At 32.3% G+C, this 18,099-nt stretch overlaps 1 protein-coding gene across 11 annotated transcripts in view; it reads right to left on the bottom strand.

Moving 5' to 3' along the window:
• LOC119076046 (phosphatase and actin regulator 1) overlaps positions 1–18,099 on the bottom strand; it is a 101,577-nt gene that overhangs the window by 61,520 nt on the left and 21,958 nt on the right. For all 11 annotated transcript variants that reach the window (XM_037182729.1, XM_037182737.1, XM_037182761.1 and 8 more), the window contains one exon: positions 2,660–2,824. In XM_037182729.1, the coding sequence (XP_037038624.1) occupies positions 2,660–2,824 (165 nt within the window). The remainder of the gene's footprint in view (positions 1–2,659; positions 2,825–18,099) is intronic.

Raw genomic sequence — 18,099 nt, 5'->3', positions numbered from 1 at the left:
TGTTAGTTTGCATTGCATATCCAATAAATTTTCATTTAAAAACTGAGTTCGTCCCCTGATATAATCATATTTCAACTATAGTCTCTCAAAACCAATCATAGAGCACATAATCAACCTAAACCATTAACAATTTAACCGAGAAAACACTAGAATTTTGATGGTTTTCTCGTACTTTCGAGTAGGGCGTATTCAACACATTTAAAGAGGTATCAGATCAACCTTTTCCACTCGGTATGTGTCGTACATGGTATGGTTGGAGAGCTCTGGCCTCGGACTAACTAAAAATGATTGATTGTATCGAAAAACATTTAATTCACAGGCGGCAAAAGTCGCCAAAGTTCGCCGGGGTACATTTTCATCAGAAAAATAGCACTTCATCAAAAAAGATACGGTTCGGCGATTTTAATTTCCACATAAATAGAATGCTGGGACCTCGATAGACTCATTTCAGGAAAAAAATCCCATGTGTAAATACTTTCGACTAAAAGTTTTTTCAAGCTCACCGTGTAACTCAATGGTTCTAAGATTTGACAAAAGAATTTTCTGAATTCGATAGATCATTCCGTAGGGTCAATGCGAAGTCATTTTATGATTCATTTCAAATTTTAAAGATTCTCTCAAGTTTCAGATTTTTTTTTTTAAAGGAACACTGACTTTTGATGATGCAAAAATAGGAAACTTCACAACTCTAAAAGTATAAATGCATCTCTGATTCGAGCAAATAATTACGAAAAGGCTATTCGCACAGAGCGCGATTAGTCTTTATTTGACTATTCGCACTTTGTGCCATTAGTACCTCTAAGGAAAAATGAACAGAATGCGAAATTTTTGAATTCCTAGATTTGTTCAGCCTACAGGGAATCTTCTGACCAGAAGTAGTAATAATTCATCGGGTTGAAACTTTCTGGTGACGAGGTTTCTATCAGTGCAGCGGTAAGAACTGATCGGGAAATATCTAGATAGATAGGTACATTATGTCTGCAAACTTGAAGTTAGAATTTTGGCATGGTCATTCAAACTTTCGAACTCATGACTCGTTAAGGGTGTCGCATTCTGCGTCTGAACTCAACAAATTTAACCAATTGATTCGATTTTTGTCTTTAAATTTACTTTATCCTAAAATTTTCTCCAAATTGTTGAGGACAATTCCCATTTGTGACGCAAATTTTGTTGGTAATTTATTGGTTAAATTTCTTGAGTTCAGTCGAAGCATTAATTGCATGGTGATTGGAGCCATAGGGGGAAGTCAAACGCGTTAAATATGCTCCTCAGTTAGAAAAACCGTTTCGCCATAAGATACAGTGAAATTTCCATGGTGGCAAATGTCGATGGCAATGTCGCCACTTTGAGGGGCACTGCGCCAATTGCCTACACACTTGTTCCTTACTTTAGTCCCTCATTACTATCGCTGGAAATTTCATTTACCTGAGAAAATGAATTTTCATTCCTTTTTTCCCGAGGTCTTTTTTAAGGCTCCCAAAGTTTCAGCTAAGGTGAGAACGAATTTGAAAAAAACTTCGTTTTCGGCCCCAAAACAAGAAACACAACTATCAATTGATATACTGGTCAAAATGGTCTTTGACAATTTAAAGCGTTAACTCAAGATCAGATAAAAATCTAATTCATGTACCTACTTCGTAAATTACGGTATATTACGGTACTGTCATCTTCAATTAGAAATTCGTTTGATGCACACAATTCTTTACTTTCTTGATATTTTCAAAATATTTAAGATTCACTGATTTGATATTTAAAAATTTTGAAAGTCACTTCAGGCATTTTCATCAATCACAATTAGTGTTGTTTCCGCCTTAATATATGATCTAAAAGAAATCACATCAACACTTTGATCGTTTCATTTCAATGCATTTTTTTCATTCATCGTCAAGACACATATGAAGTCTGCGTTGCTCTAATATGCAATTTACAATTCGAGCTACTCCTTCACCTTCGCTGAAAACCGTTCAAACCGCTATGTTATCGTTAATAACGATAATAATAAGCAATCTCGTTACTCTGGACTCATAACGTAAAAAGAATGTTAAAACAAATGAAGTAGAAGATTTTTCATCAAATAAATATGAAGGTACAAAAGCAGTAACAGACCTAATGATAACATAACGTCCCTCTTGCCTTTTCTAAAAGACTAATCAAGCTTGATTATGTTGATGGCCACTGGCCTGCTTTCGAAAGTAAAATACTATTGATTGAATATAGTGTTCGTACGAACATTGAAAACTTAAAAATGCGGAAATAAATTCTTGGTGTCAATAGTGAGATCTTCTAATGAAAATCGAACGAGGCATATCATATTCTGTAACGAGTTTAAGTTAATAATGTGTTATTATAGTTTAACATAGTTATGTTAACCTACATCGAAAAGCTATGCATAAAAAACAAGAATGTGGAATAATCAACAAAATTGTTCGTTTCCATACAATTTGAACGATATTTCAAATTAAATTCTTTTTAGTTCAGCATACAGCCTCAAGTGTTTTCCAGGAATTCATTATATTAACGCTTCGGCAACTATTTAAACAATTTATCTCAAATAATTATGTTAACTATGTGACATTGTGTTATGTGAACAATTAACCCAACAAGTACGGAACATTAGAAAATGTTTATGTTTTTTTTTAATCCAATCTATTTCACTTACACTTTGATGTGGCTTCGAATTTTTCGCTTTTCTTTTTTCTTCTCCATTTCCACGGTTTGAAAAATCGTCCTAAAGCACTAAATTTGCTTTTTCGCTCTAATGGTGGTGTTCGTATACCAGTACCTAGACTATTTGTTCGTAATGCAGCACCATTTTGTTTTTTTGCTGGAAAGAAGAGAAAAGAATAAAATTAATGACAACATACTGCAATATTTGCGACATTATACTTTGCTACAGATGCTTTCAGATAAAATAGATTTGCTAGAAAGAAAGATGACAGCTGAGTATTAGTAGAATGACATGGGGAGTCGAACAGATTTGTTTTGGAATGTCGTTGAGAATAGGTAAAACAGGTAAACAAGGAGATTCGTGCGATTAACTTTGGTTCATAAAGATATATGAAATACATTAGGTACTCTTTACACTTCTTACAACTTAACATTCTGTTCGAGGAGGTTAAGGCAATTACTCGCACCACCCAGTGCACAAGAGTGATAGTGATACACTATACTCACACATTTGCATCTACATAGAATTAGAGTTCATTAGATTTCCCTTGAAATTGCTTTCTTATATCGATCCGTGGATCTGAATAACAAGACTGAAATATGACGTAATGGGGTACTTCACATAAACATTTCTTCAACACATATTTCACATTTATTAGCACCTATAAAATGGTAGAAAACTTCTAAAATACGCCGTTTTTTCTGGTTATGTTCATCTGTGTTGATTTACATGATAAAATGAATGTGCTTGCCTTTCTTCATGTCTATAACATATTGTCGTGAACTTGTTTTATCCATAAGAACCTGAACAAGACAATTTCTGAATAGACTTACACAGCTTTAATAAATACTGTGTTCATAGAAATTCATGTAAAGTATTTGGAAAATAGCTGACACGTGTGTTCTATTCAGCTCTTTGAATTTTGTTTTTGTTTCGTCTGAAATGGATGTAAAGTTCATGAGCACATTATGAATAACATTCAAAAGCTCACAATATGGTCGTTCTTTTGGAGTAGAATCATAATAATTATACGCGAATATGTAGCACAAAGTTTTGCAATTTTGTCCTTCGGTACGAAAGCACAAAAGTTTCCTCACAGGACGTCTTTAAGTTCGAGTAAGTTTTTGATTGATTGATCGATTGAAAATTGATTTTGAAAATTTGCTTATAAGAAAACATAGAATGGAGATGAAGTGAGATTTAACAGCTACATAATCAGACATTACATTGGGTACAACCACTCCCATTCGCAGACGTAATGTTAGTGCAAACTTTTTCTGAATGCTTCAAAATAATCCTTTGGGATTTTTTACTCCTAATAACTTCAGTAATTTGAAGGCAAAACCATCTAAATGTACTGGATGTAGTCAATCTTTTAGAAACAGCTCATCATCTGTCATCGACTATGATGACCAATATAAGCTATGACTATTGGTTTTTGTCCTTTTATAAACCCACAAGTGTGTTAAATCTATTGACGTAAAGGACTTGCTATCAAACATCGGAAAATAATTTTTTCATTTTCTGGTCACAAGACAACGAAGTTTTGAAATTTTTTGTTGAGGCGTGTGGGATGCATTCCTCGCCTTCGGCTCGAAATACAACCTTCCCACAAAAATGTCCCAGCAAGACAGTAATGTACTATTACTCACTAAGCCACCAGGAAATTATTTTTACCGCTGACTCATTTCCTTTTTGCTTAGTAAGTAAAACCTATTTATTCTACCAGAACTCTTAAATGGTATCTCGATTCTATATACAACAGAAGTAAAGATCTGTCCAATACACTGTACTGTGATACGTTGGCCGTTTGTAACATGTTACCATCTAATTTAACTAAACAAGTAAGCTTCACTTCACGTAATTACCTATTAAAACAGTGCACGTGCTACTCATCGTAAAATTCTCATTTTATTGTAACACCTGTTTTGCTAATTAAAAATCTTAAACGAAAAGTGAAACAAGAAAAGTTATTATCCCCTTAAAGCCGATATAAACGAGCGAATAGTTTGACCACTCAACAAAAACATTGCCAATAATAAATCTTAATAAATTATCAATTCATTTCATTTATAAAGTTCATTGCACCGCTGCTGTTGTCTCTCGTATTATATTCATGTATATAGAAGATGTTCATAACAAAAATAAATAAAAATTGACACACAACAACATACTATACTCAAACTCATATGGAATATATCTTGTAAACGTAGCCACATGTGAGAACTACTTAGATATGCTTTTAGTTTTCATTTTTTTTTCTTTGCTCATGTTCCAGTGTGTGTAATACTTTCTTTGCTCATTTCGAACCAAATTGCATTCTATTTACCTTCTTGATGAGGTACATATACTATCGTAAGTGTAAGATGTGAATACAGAAATGGGTGCAGTACATAATGAACATTGAACATACACATCGGGCAATTGTTTACAAATTTCTGTTAATTCAGTCAGATAAGATGGTAAAGTAGTTATGCCATGCAAAGTGTAGATACATTTTTGCATTATATGTACGAACTATGGGCGCGTAAGCAATGAGGTAGAACGAATGCTATAGTACAATGCACACAAATGTAATTTAAATTTTTACAGAAAAAAGTGCATCCGATTCCGGTTCTGAATGAAAATTTTCTACGATCATTGAGTCTGCTAGCTCTACAAATGAAAATCAAACAACAACGACCGTATCGGAATAAACACACATTGATGTGAGCTTCACATTGATTTATCTATGGGAAAACGGGAAAATTTGTATTTCATTTCTGCTTTGTGCTGTATATAATGTTGGAAGTCAATATATCATTGAGTTTCAGTGTTTTTTGAAATTACATTTTAATTATGTAAGAGAATTAGTTTTATGGAGATTCAGGAAACTGAACAGCATTGATTTTATTACCATGATGTAAGTAAATAAACTTTTTTTTTTACTTTACCTTGCATCGTATTATTATAGAAATTAATAAATTTAATTATATGATGCCGCACCGCCGAGTATTAGAGATGGATGATGAACGAAAGGCGAATGAAAAACATTGTATATTAATAGTGATGAGTAGTGAAATATGATAATTTGATTTTTTTAACAACATCATTCGCCTTTGCTTTTATTTTTTTATGCTACACATCAATTGCACCCATAATTTAAAAGGTAGAGAGAAGTTCATATAAAAAACATCAAATAAGAATCATGCCTGAACTTTGTTCCAAGCTTTACAACATTTTTGTTGTGTATAGCATTTAACGTGCTGAAAGAATGGTTGTAATTAATTGGACTGGATGATAAAATCTTTGATTTTTTGAAGAGAAATTATCTATACTTGGAAAGAGGTGAACTTTAATATTATGAAAAGAAACTTTTCTTATTTCGACCATATGGTGTATGGGGACACATTCACCATCAAGATGTGACTATATTAACTAAATGTGCTACAAACAGAATTTATATTAATTTCTCAATTTTTCGAGACCACAAATACATCCAATGTTTAGTTGTGATGTTTTGTGAAAGAAAGGATTTTCAAAAAGACAATTCTCTTAGGATTTTCAGAAAACGTTTTACTTATTCTTGATGGCTTTTCAAAGGATTTTCGGTAATAATGACCGCCTTTTTCTAAATCTCTTTTTTCTCTCACTACTTCATAACGAATATATAGAAATATGAGAGAAGTAAGAGAAATAAGAAATTTAGAGAAAGACTGTCATTATGAGAGTTCATCGCTGACAAAATATTTTCTATGAATATTTGCCCCTCGGGTTTTCCTGTGTTTCAAATATTAATACTTTGAACCATGAACAGTGAACGAACCATTTTCTCCCAGGAACAATTTTTGAGAAAATGTTTTCTCATATTTTTTCCAAATTTTCCAAGAATTTTCCAAACGATTTTGGAGTGGAAGTGAAGAAATAACACAATTTCGTAACGTAAATTGGATTGAGAGAACGAAAAGATTGGAGTTTTTATTTGAGACACTAGGGGTAAACTAATATGGTTCGTGAAGTTCGTAAGTTAGTCTACTTCGTAAACTTTTGATATTTGATGTATGGGAGAAATATCAATAGTTTAAGAAATTGACTTACTTACCCCCACTGAATTTTGAAAACAAACAATTAATCATAATCGACCATATGGACTTTTCGAAATTACAGTGCTATTTAGTAAACAGTGTTTACAGTTTACACTCATCTCTATATCTATTGAAATAATTCAATTCTTAAACACCCACACAATAGGATAATTTAATGTCTTCAAAACAAATTACTGCTTCATTTCACAACATGTGCATATATACACGTAGTCTCCTGACATTTAAAAATGTGGTATAATTGTTACGAGGCCGCAAAATTAAATGACCAGACAGTCTAGTTGGGAAAATTTGTCATCACATCATAATGGAAACATCGTTCAGGGTCACACCCCCGACGACTGCATCTGATTATTTGTGGTTTTCGTTCACATTTAGCATAAGTAATTTTCACAAATCTGACTTATCTGACAAGGGAATTAGCAATTCGTAATTCATCATAATAACGTATAATAGCGCGTTACACTTTTGAGATGGAAAAACATGTGCTATTCGGTGAACAAAAAAGTGAAAATGCACGATCGTGGTTATAAGTTAAGTATACGGTATTTAATCACTTATAATTTATGAATCATTTCGCTTCAGCACTTATAATTTATATAAAAAAGCAAATTGATGAGATCGACACAGTTAACGTAAAAACAGTTAAAACTGTTTCGATTGAAAAAGTTTGTACAAATTATCGTAATGTATTTTGATATTTTTCCCATTCTCGTTTAAATGTAACCATTAAATATATCTATCTATGTGTTGAACTGACACAAACAACTTTTAGCTTAGATGAAGCACCCAGAAAGATACTATGTTTATATTTTCTCTAACTGATTCACCTTGTTATAATATATCCTTTTCAATGTATACACAGCGCTCTATACACTTTTTATGCACTTTGAACATAATATGTAGCATCCATGGCAGTGTAATTTTTAGATACAAGTAGTTTGTAACTGACGAATAGAAGTGGAAGTTTTTTTTCATGCATATTTTAGATAATCATTAAGAGTGCTGATGGTAGTTCTGGATGGATTATGTGGAATAAAAAATGAGACGAGACTCAGTTGCTACTAAGCATAAGCTTAGAATGGAAGAAAATATATGTATCAGATGTATAAAAGGTGACATTAGACAGTCATCATTCAAGGACTTTACAGTTTTTTCTTGGATAATGGGCAATGTCAATGAAAATCGGTTTACTCGTTTACATTCACAGATAAAAAATTGGGATTAAAATAGATCCGTGTGGGATTGCTTTCGATTTTTTGGGGACGGTAAGGGATTAGGCACCGTATTTTACTCTCACGGGGAATTTTTTCTCTTCAACAACAACGGTTCTAAATAAACTCCGACGGGATCAAGAACGCCAATTTCTTTTGATCTACTTCGGGCGCCACGGGTAGCTGCCCATTTTACCCATATGGAAAAGGCGACACGGGTGCTTCAGGTCTCATCGGGCTCAAAAATCATTATGAAAAACTTTCAAACATTCAGATAAATAAAAGAATTCCTCGTTAAACGTATTAGATGTCGACTCAACTAAAAAATTTAATTTTACCAACTCGAAATGTAATGAAAGTAATTCCTTTGGCATTAAATTTTAATCCCAAAAAGGATTGAGTCACCCACTGTTAATCTCTGAAAGGTTTAAATCTAACTCTACATTTCTGTGTAGGAATTATATTTCTATCAGCCGGACTCATCATTATTCAAGGACGACAGCTGCCTTAGTGCCTTTTAAAGGAAATTGTGTGCATTCTTTACTATTTCTGATTGTTCGAAGTTGTAACAACGACAATAATAAGGAAGGGCAATATTTCGTCTGTATGGTCAGGTAAAATTATTGTTTATTTGTAAACAATAAAACCGACACGAGAAATGAATTAGTTCAAAATGATTACCGGGTCAATATTTATTCTCACACCATTTGAGTGATACGATATCAATATCTCCATAAGAAATACAAATATTTGATCAATTTACGTAAGTTAAGTTCATTTCAATGCACAAAGGTACTTTTATTTAGATGAATATTTGCTTTGTGCATGCATGCAGTCAATAGACTGAAGTATACTCCACAATTTTGAATTGTAAATTGTGTAAATGTAGCCGTCTATTTCATAGAATATATTTTTTTTTCATATTTCACACTTGGGATTTAGGTATATATCAGATAAATTGTTGATATTCCTACGAGAATCTATTTCCATCGAATTCATAGGTGGTTTTGAAATCGAAAAAAGAATTATTTGCCCAAAACGGAAAATTCATCTTTGAGCTATGCTATGCTGCCTATTAATGTAATCGCTCTTGTGTGTTAGAGGAATCGACTAAGTTCATTATACAAACATTTCTTGTTCAAAGAGTAAATGACTGTCCATAAAATTTAATTACTGAGAAACAGTTGAACATTCTAATTTATGATTTACTAATATTGCTGCACTATATGGGCCCAATCTCATCAAATAAATACACATTTTCCATATATTCCCAAACCTACGCTACGACTTCGAAACATGATCAACGTTTCTTTTTTTTTATCTCCTACCTATTTTCATATGGAAATATACAATTCAAACGTAGACAACACGAAAATAATTGATAAATTATGTAAATAAACATTTCGGTATGAATATTTAAAGCTATTTCTTACATTTATCTTTTCGGAATTAAAAGTGATACCGAGGTATATGGTCGATGCTCTTTCAAAGTAGCTGTTTTCGTTACACAACCACTTTTATTAGCAACAAGATCAAGTTTTCAGAGCCATTTTATTTATAATTTTTTTTTTAAAATATTATGTAGCCCTCGAACTACTCGTGTGCGTAACAATGACATGAAACATCCGTTTCCGACACACATTTTTTATTATTAGTTATATTACAATTGAACCAATACACACGACAATTCGCATAAATAAACTAGAACTCGCTACACAACACTCTTCACTATGACAAATTGTACAATGTTATCAATTCGACGTTAGATATTCACATTGAACCTGACATTGATAATAATTGTAGCGGATTTTCTCATAAATAAACAATGAAAATTTATGATATTTTTATAGACGAACACGTCTCTGAGTTGTGGGGTTTTTGAATGTTTTTTTTTAAATCACAGAGGAAATGCTTGCATTGAATTATTTTTAGATAGAATTTTATGTGTTTCTAACATTAAACACACTAATGTTAATTACAAACTTGAAAATTGTTAGCGTATAAACATTCAACGAAACGAAAATTTCAAATAAAAAACAAACTGAAAGTGCAGTACGATGCAGGGTCTATTTTTGGGAAATTCAATTTTCCAAGTTGCCAGAATTTGCCAAAATTTGCTAAAATTTTCCAACATTTCCCAAAATTTGCTAGAATTTGCTATCAAAAAATTTGGCAAGTTCTGGAAAATTTTGGAAAATATTAGCAAATTTTAGGAAATTTGGAAAATTCAATTTCCCAAAAATAGGCCCTGGTACGATGCATGAACGTATTTGCATATTGCGAATAATATGTAACGAACATACCTTTGACTATTAGCTCAAATGTTTATACTGTCACGGATTGACTTTCGTGAATTTCCGGTTACACAAAAATTAAGTCAACTAAACTTTACAGACCAGAAACATTCATGGAACATTTTTTGTAGATAATTATATGGTACACAACCACCTCTGAATAGATTGAGTAATTGTCGTTTAGTTGCTAATTTAAAAAAAAATTTAACAGTTACACAGACGTGTAAAAAAGACAAAGTCATTGAGGTTATGCCAAATATACATTTATTTGTAAAATAAAAACGACTTTAAAGAAGCAGTAAATATACCTGAAAAGTCTTCTCATGCAGTCGTGGTTCTTTTTAGCATGGTTGAGTAGCGTTTGGAAAAATTACACGTGCCATGGATGGTGTTAAGGAACATTAGAAATTTATTTGGCATTTAATCAAACGCGCTATTTTAAAGTCTTGCTTGGCCTTGCATGTCACTCGAATTTTATCAATAGAATTATGCAATGGTATGCCGATGAATAGAGCTAAAAATACATATGGGCGCGTAAAAGGTTCAAGTTCGAGTTGAGTAACTTTTGAATATCGATTTTTTCTGGCTCTGTTAGCGTGTTATGCCTATTTTAATGCTGTTTAGACTGCACGCTAGGTTAAACAAATTGAAAATGGCTTTGAAATATCTGTTGATTCCACTGTAAAATGTCTCTTTCCACGTTGTTATATTCACGTTAAAATGACGACAGACATAATATCATTATGTTCGGATACATTACGAACAAGCAATGCCTAAGATTTAGTCAACTCATTGATAAGTGAACGAAGAAGCAGCCGTTTCAGTTTCACTAATGACTTTCTGAAAATAATTCAATTTAAAAAGCCGTCTAGAAGCACAGAAAGTATGTAATCTCATTGTAACACACATATGCGACCTCATCTCGTGTAAATGATATGAGCGAACAAAATGCTTATTAAAATTATGAAAACAAAATGATTTACCTAATTATAACCTATCTCATATTTTAAGGCAAACGGTTCCATAACTGGCACCTAATATACCCAGCCGCTTTCGTTAAGATAATTAGAACGAAATCAACCCTTCTCAAAACCGTTTCATTTGGGTATTAGATTAGGCATGTACCAACTAACTTTAAAGGAAATTATCGATTTTATGTTGTGTATTATGTGAACAATATTTGTTTTGAACTAAATTGAGAGATAGTGAGGTATATACATTTTAACAGACTTAGTGTACCGTCGATATCAACAAATAAAGTTAGCTACACATATCTACACCTAAAATGGACTTAAACAATGAATTATAATTAGTTCCATCACATTAGTAGATGTTTACTGTTTAGAAAGATCAATGCTTCGTTGCTATTAATAGAAATTACATTACAGATATCCTTCAATGTCGTATTCTTGGAATTTCCTTGACAACAATTATACGCTATGCTCCCCTTAAAAACAGACTGTTTCTTTGAGATAAACGAGCAAACGATAATCGGTTATGTAGTTTACTTTTTCATTTTTCATGTTTTCAAAAGATATTTTTATGATTTTGCCAATGAGCTTTCCGTAGTGTCGAGATGTCGAATACGGTTGAATAGTATATGGTTACAGGAATATTATGGGTGGAAGTCATAGTATCAGAATGTTTTTATTTTGAACAAATATTGGCAGATCATTTGATGTTAGGGGTCATACACACCGAACGTCTCACTGTTTCTTTGAACATTTGAAACTCTCACAGTAGAAACTTCTCGTCTTTTAAAACATATCACTCACCCTTATATCGTGACATCTTTTGTGTATGACGCCTTACGCAATTGCATAAATTTTCCTCATTTGTACAATTTGATCAAAATAATAACGAGCGTAGCCTCCACCAACACACAACTAAAACTAAAAAGTTCATGAAAGTCTGGTAGAAACTTAATCGCGTATTGTTTTTCTTCTTTCTTTCTGTTTCTTTATGACATTCCATAGACAATAAATTTCATTTTTATCAGAACCGTGCAGCTTGCCATAAAGAGTCAATTTAGTTCAATCATTGCAAACCACAATAGTGTTGTAGTTGTACTCGTTGTAAAGATGGCAACATTATTTCACCAATGCCAGCAGAAAGATTTATTATCAGGCATGGTTAACGAGACAAAACCATATCAACATAATGTATAGAATGAGAAAGTTACTCCGTTCGGTTTCGGATCTGGTATATAACGCGATGTTATTTTGCTAAACAATTTCATCTTTTATTTCATTTTGCAACATGTGAAGTATTGTTCCATACACTTAATGTCGTTTGAGAATCGTTACCATTTATTCGAGCTGATCTGCAGACGAGATCGAATTGAAAAAGATTGAAGACTTGAAGAGTGATGAACAACAAAAATAAGAGAAAATAAAGTGTTTTCCGTCTCATCAATGACACTATCTACACAGAAAGATTCTTATTTAAATTGGAATTATGCTTTATCATGTTATGAAAAATGTATACAACACGATGACACTAAAATAAAAATGTTTATTCGTTATTATTTAAAAGAAGAAGAAAAAAACGTCTTATAGAATGACAACGTGATGACTGATGAAGGTTAGGTTTTGTTGGTGAAAATTAATTTTTATTGGGTTCAGTTTTTATGAAAGAAATTTTGCTGAAAGAGAACGGATAGATTAGTTGATAATGGAGGACAGTTGGTACACGGACGCATGTGCCTTTTTTTTAAATTATTATCGAGCTGATACAAACATTGACTATTTCAGTTATACGATCAGAGTGTTGTTAATGAACAAATTTAGAATGAGATGTTGGAATCTAAATTTATCATTCGTTTCAATACAAATAATTCACCCTAATTTTAAGAAAATAAAATTTAAACTTTTGGTTCTAAAAATAATCTTTCCAATAATAGTCATCGTAACTCAAATAGAAATATTATCGAGTTAAGATTATTAAAAAAACCGTAGCCCATAAAGCAATTGAGACAAGTCCATAAAGAAAAAGTTCTTTCAAGCCCATATTATAATGTTATCAAAACACTAAGTCACTTAATAAATACCTCTTCTGACATATCCTGTCTCAATTTGTTGTTGGCTTGTAGCCAAACGAATATTTTTACATGACTAACTCATGTGGTTAACGATGAAAAAATTATTATTTTAGAGTCAACAAGGTATTCAATTGAAATTGTCTGCACATGCACATTTAAGATGATTCTTTTACAGACAAGTTGCTGGTATATTCGATATGGAAGAATATTTTGAGCGTAACTATTATCTAATCAGGTTTCGATTGGACGATTAAGGTGTTAGGTCTATTTTTAGAAGAAGAAAAACTCTTTTCAAGTTTTATATTACCAACGATTGGTGATGAGCCAAAAAATTTCAGTTTAAACACAGCGCTACAATTTTAAATTCGTGAAACGATTTATAAAAGCTAAAATGCATTGATTGATTTAGCTGCCATCGATGCATTGACCTCTTCGAATTCAAAGTTAATGATGTTTTTTTGGTTAATGGACTTAGTGCATTAACCCAATAATATGCATATTCAAACAGGATTAAAATCAATTTGTTTCGGGTTGAATAGATTCTAAAATAAAAAGTGTTCAATGCAAAATCGTAGAAAATTATTCTACAGTAGTGTGTTCGTAATCATTACCTTGATAACCTATTTAGTAAATCTGAAAGGTCACGGTTATTTATCAAGGCAAAAAATATGCAACACCGCACCGGCTGTAACATCTATTCCTATAAAATATTCAAAATTTAGGTTATACCCCCATAGTATAAGTAGAGTAGATCTTATACGAAAACAAAATTCACCCAAGCGCGCCTACATCAGTTAAAACGATTCCGTTTCAATATTAATAATAAATCATTTCTCTATCATCAAATTTCCATTAAAATTAATATGCATATAGTATGTGGCGTATAGATAGCTATGTAACAGACTGAAGGAAGTTGTATGGATCATTTGTTTTGTTAATGATCATCTGAAAATTTCATGTATGCCGAATTGAGGGACTTGAAACGCCAGCCGAGAATGAAAATGGGGTTGAAAGTTAGCACAAATGGATTTGATTCGTTATTTGTGGTACAAAAAAACTGCTATATAGACTCACATGTGGTAACAGATTTAATGAATATTTGCAGAACTATGAGAAGAGCCAACAACAAGACAAGTAATCAAATTCTGAATAAACGAATTGTTACCCTAATCTGAACTGAATTTTCGAGTGAGCTAGAGGCAACCCTTGAACCCATAAACGAAGCTGGTGTGAAATGCTTATCGCTAGCTAACTAAAATTGAAACAGGTGACTGTTACTCACACTCATAGACAATCAATTTGGAAGACATGTAATTTATGAATCAGTTTTTCTTTCTTTAAACAATTGTTTTAAACAACAGAAATTTAAAAGGCCGTTCTATTTACTTGACTCATTTAAATGTCACATAATTCATAAATTTTCTCTTTCATCTTTTTCATATATTATGTGAAAATGGCAAAGAAAATTATGCTCATAAACATAAATATGAATATAAATTCTAAACACAAACAGTATGAAATTTTAATGCCTTTAAGCTGTTGTATCGCTACACAAATTTTTTCATATAATATTTACAAATATTAATATCCTTCTTATAATACACAATGATCCGTCTAAAGTACTTGTTACAATGCCTTATTGCGGCGCGGGTAAATTAATTTCGAAATAAGTATTAATAATCACAAAATGTCTGCTATATCACTTTTTTTTACAGAGAGATAAACATGTAGACACGAGACGTTTATTCCAACTTCTAAATACCCGAAAAACGGTATTGAATGGAACGAGGAAAAAATAATGTATCGGTGAGTTATTGATTTGTAACAGGTGCAGGACAACCATTTATGTGACTAGAAAACAGAACATTTTTTATTTTTTGTTAACTACGGAAACTACACCTTTTCCATTCGCTGCAATATTGTGTTGTAGCTATCACACTACCCGTACGAAAATCCACGATGAGAAACTACGTAATACACTCAGACATACTTGAAAATTGTTTATAGATTGCGGATTCAAAGATCAGCCACTTTTATAAATGACTAGTCATCTGTTATCGACGGTGACGACAAAAATAAGCGATGAGCGCTAGCTGGTGTTCTCTAATATTGAAGAATATGTGTTTTAACGAATGAAGTAAAAGATTCGTCAATTTATTCTTTAAAGTTTAAACAAAAGAAGAGACAGATTTAACGATTGTTTTGGCTATGACGTAGTGTTTCCAAATGCACGAACGGATATTACCAAAATTTAGAATCTTAGATCACGTAACTGGACCCCAAAATCGCCATTTCATTTGCAGCGATCAATCGGGTACACAAGAAGCATCTACTTTATAATCTCATTACGTTGTCATATTAATCCGTAAAAAGCTCACTCTCGTTTTCCATTACGGATTCGTTGTGGTTGCATTATAAAACAACCATTTATAAGGTAATGTGTATTGCGTGGGATTTGAACCTGTAATCTGTGCCAAATTATAGCACAAATATAGAGGTGGTCAAAGAATAAATGAACCGAAAAGCGGTAGCTGGTATACATTTGGTACGTATAGTCCCGGTAGCAACATAACAGAAAAGCTATATAATTTTTTCAGCCTCAAAGAAAACAACCTATAATCCTAAAGGGAATTCAAACAGATAAAGTGGATATAATGTTCGTTTTTGTTTGCTTTAGATTTTAGAGCCGTTCAGAGAAGTATGTAATTTGCCATTAAACCTAAGTCGATTTGGTTGACTTTGTGTAATATGTGACAGGTTGGATTTTTTTTTGCATCGACTAACTTCATCTGAGAAAAGAATTCTGCTCGCATAGGCGGTGATAGACTCAATTTATTAAATTCTGAATCGGAGCGCGTCTGCTTCAACAGTGCTTGAAAATAAATTGATTCAAGAAGAATTCAATGAACGCAATGAAAATATGTTTGGAAACGTTTTCCTTTGTTGTAACGCGAGTTTTTGATATTTTTGTTTTGATGGAGTTGCTGTAAAGTGCTTTGTTGAATTCCTAAATCAAATGTAGGACTTGAAACGTATAATATATTTCGCATCAAAGAGGTCTTGTATTTTTAGAATATTATATATTGAAATGCTGTGTGTACCATCTCCCATCTATAATATAAAAACACATGTATAATGGACAGCGTATAAATGCGAAAATTTATGGCTATTGATTCCAAAAATGACGAAGGTAACTACCATATTCAGTTTTATGTTTTCGTAAGAAATATTTTAGTGACATAAAATATAACTGACATTTTATCATTGACCTTAGGCTAGATGATTTTAACATTTTACAAATATAATCAATTTTTTATATCCCCCAATGGGCGGTGTGCAAAAATATGACAGACTGTTATCCTGTCCTTTTGAAAGCATTACAATTTTTTAGTTACATGGATACGTGTGGGTACATGGTTTTGTATGAATAATTTACTGAAGAAATTACTTGATTTAAGCTTGCAATGGTTGCAATATATTTAGTCATATTGCATTCAGATCGATAAATCTATTACTTCATCTGTTCTAACAATCGTTTTACTATTATAAGTTCAAACTATCCGCAGCTCATCGCTTTTCCTTTGGATACTGTCGTTAAAAGATCATTACCCATTAAATAATTTGAATTGTTTTTGTGATTTATTGCTTTGATGACTAAAGTATGTTTCCCAGGGAAAAAAAAATTAAGGAGGATTACATCCCCTGTCTTCGGCTCGAGATACACGCTGCCCCCTCCTCTACAAATAAATTTTCGTGTGTAACATATGTAGTCGTTGCTATCGATAATTGATCAGCAATTTCTGAAAGTTTTTCAGTATTTGATTGAGCAATTTACTAATCTCACCTTTACGTTTCGATTATAAAATTCGTTTAAACGAACTTTTTTTTTCAAGTGTATCAACACGACACATTTGTACAAAAAAAAAACTTGTTCCTCGTTAAACTTTTTTATTGCTCGGCTAATTACACAAATTTCACGCAGCTAAATGAGTCGTGAAATAACAAATAAATGATTTGATTTCAGTGAATGGTAGGCACCTAAAACAACGAGTCAAGCGATTTTTCTCGCAGTTGCTAAAATTAATCAAGACATTAATTTAAGGTTGCAGAGCAGTATGATGGAACGAAGACTAGTAATACCGATTAATAATAGTCAACCACTCCCAATAATAGATTCTATCACACTTCAGACAGTAGACATTCCGATTTGCTGAGTAGGATAGGCTTAGATAAATTTGCGGATATAATTGAGGGTAATAGCGGATTAGACTTTTCAACTGGCCTATTTTTGTAACATTTACGATTGCGGTTACATCATTTGCTCGATAGTAAATTGATACACAACAGTAATATAAAGAATGAAGAACGGCCGCTAAAAATTAGTGTACAAGATGTTTAAGTATCATTTCCTAATATACTCATTTTATTGAAGCTGTTGCTAAGAGATACATTAACATTACTCATGACGTCAATCAATGCTAAAAGGATGTAAATATTGACAACAACTTTTATCTAATTCGGGATGCTAAAATAGCATCCAAAAACGCTCCGTTGTTATGGTGAAATAATAAAGCGATTATCATTACCATCCAAGTGAGACAAATTTTATTCATAATATTTACACTCATCAGATAAATTAAATGAATAAAGTTTCACTTAAATGTATGCCTTAACACTGTCATCTACGATGAAAATGTTTTATCATCAAAGCTGGAAACACAAACATATTATTTAAAATATTTTTATTTTTTGGTGTATACGCAATCCGATCACACACATGACTCTATTTCGATTCGCGCTG

The sequence above is a fragment of the Bradysia coprophila genome, chromosome III, assembly GCF_014529535.1.
Source record: "Bradysia coprophila strain Holo2 chromosome III, BU_Bcop_v1, whole genome shotgun sequence".
Taxonomy (NCBI): domain Eukaryota; kingdom Metazoa; phylum Arthropoda; class Insecta; order Diptera; family Sciaridae; genus Bradysia; species Bradysia coprophila.
This window is presented reverse-complemented; position numbering and strand designations above follow the sequence as displayed.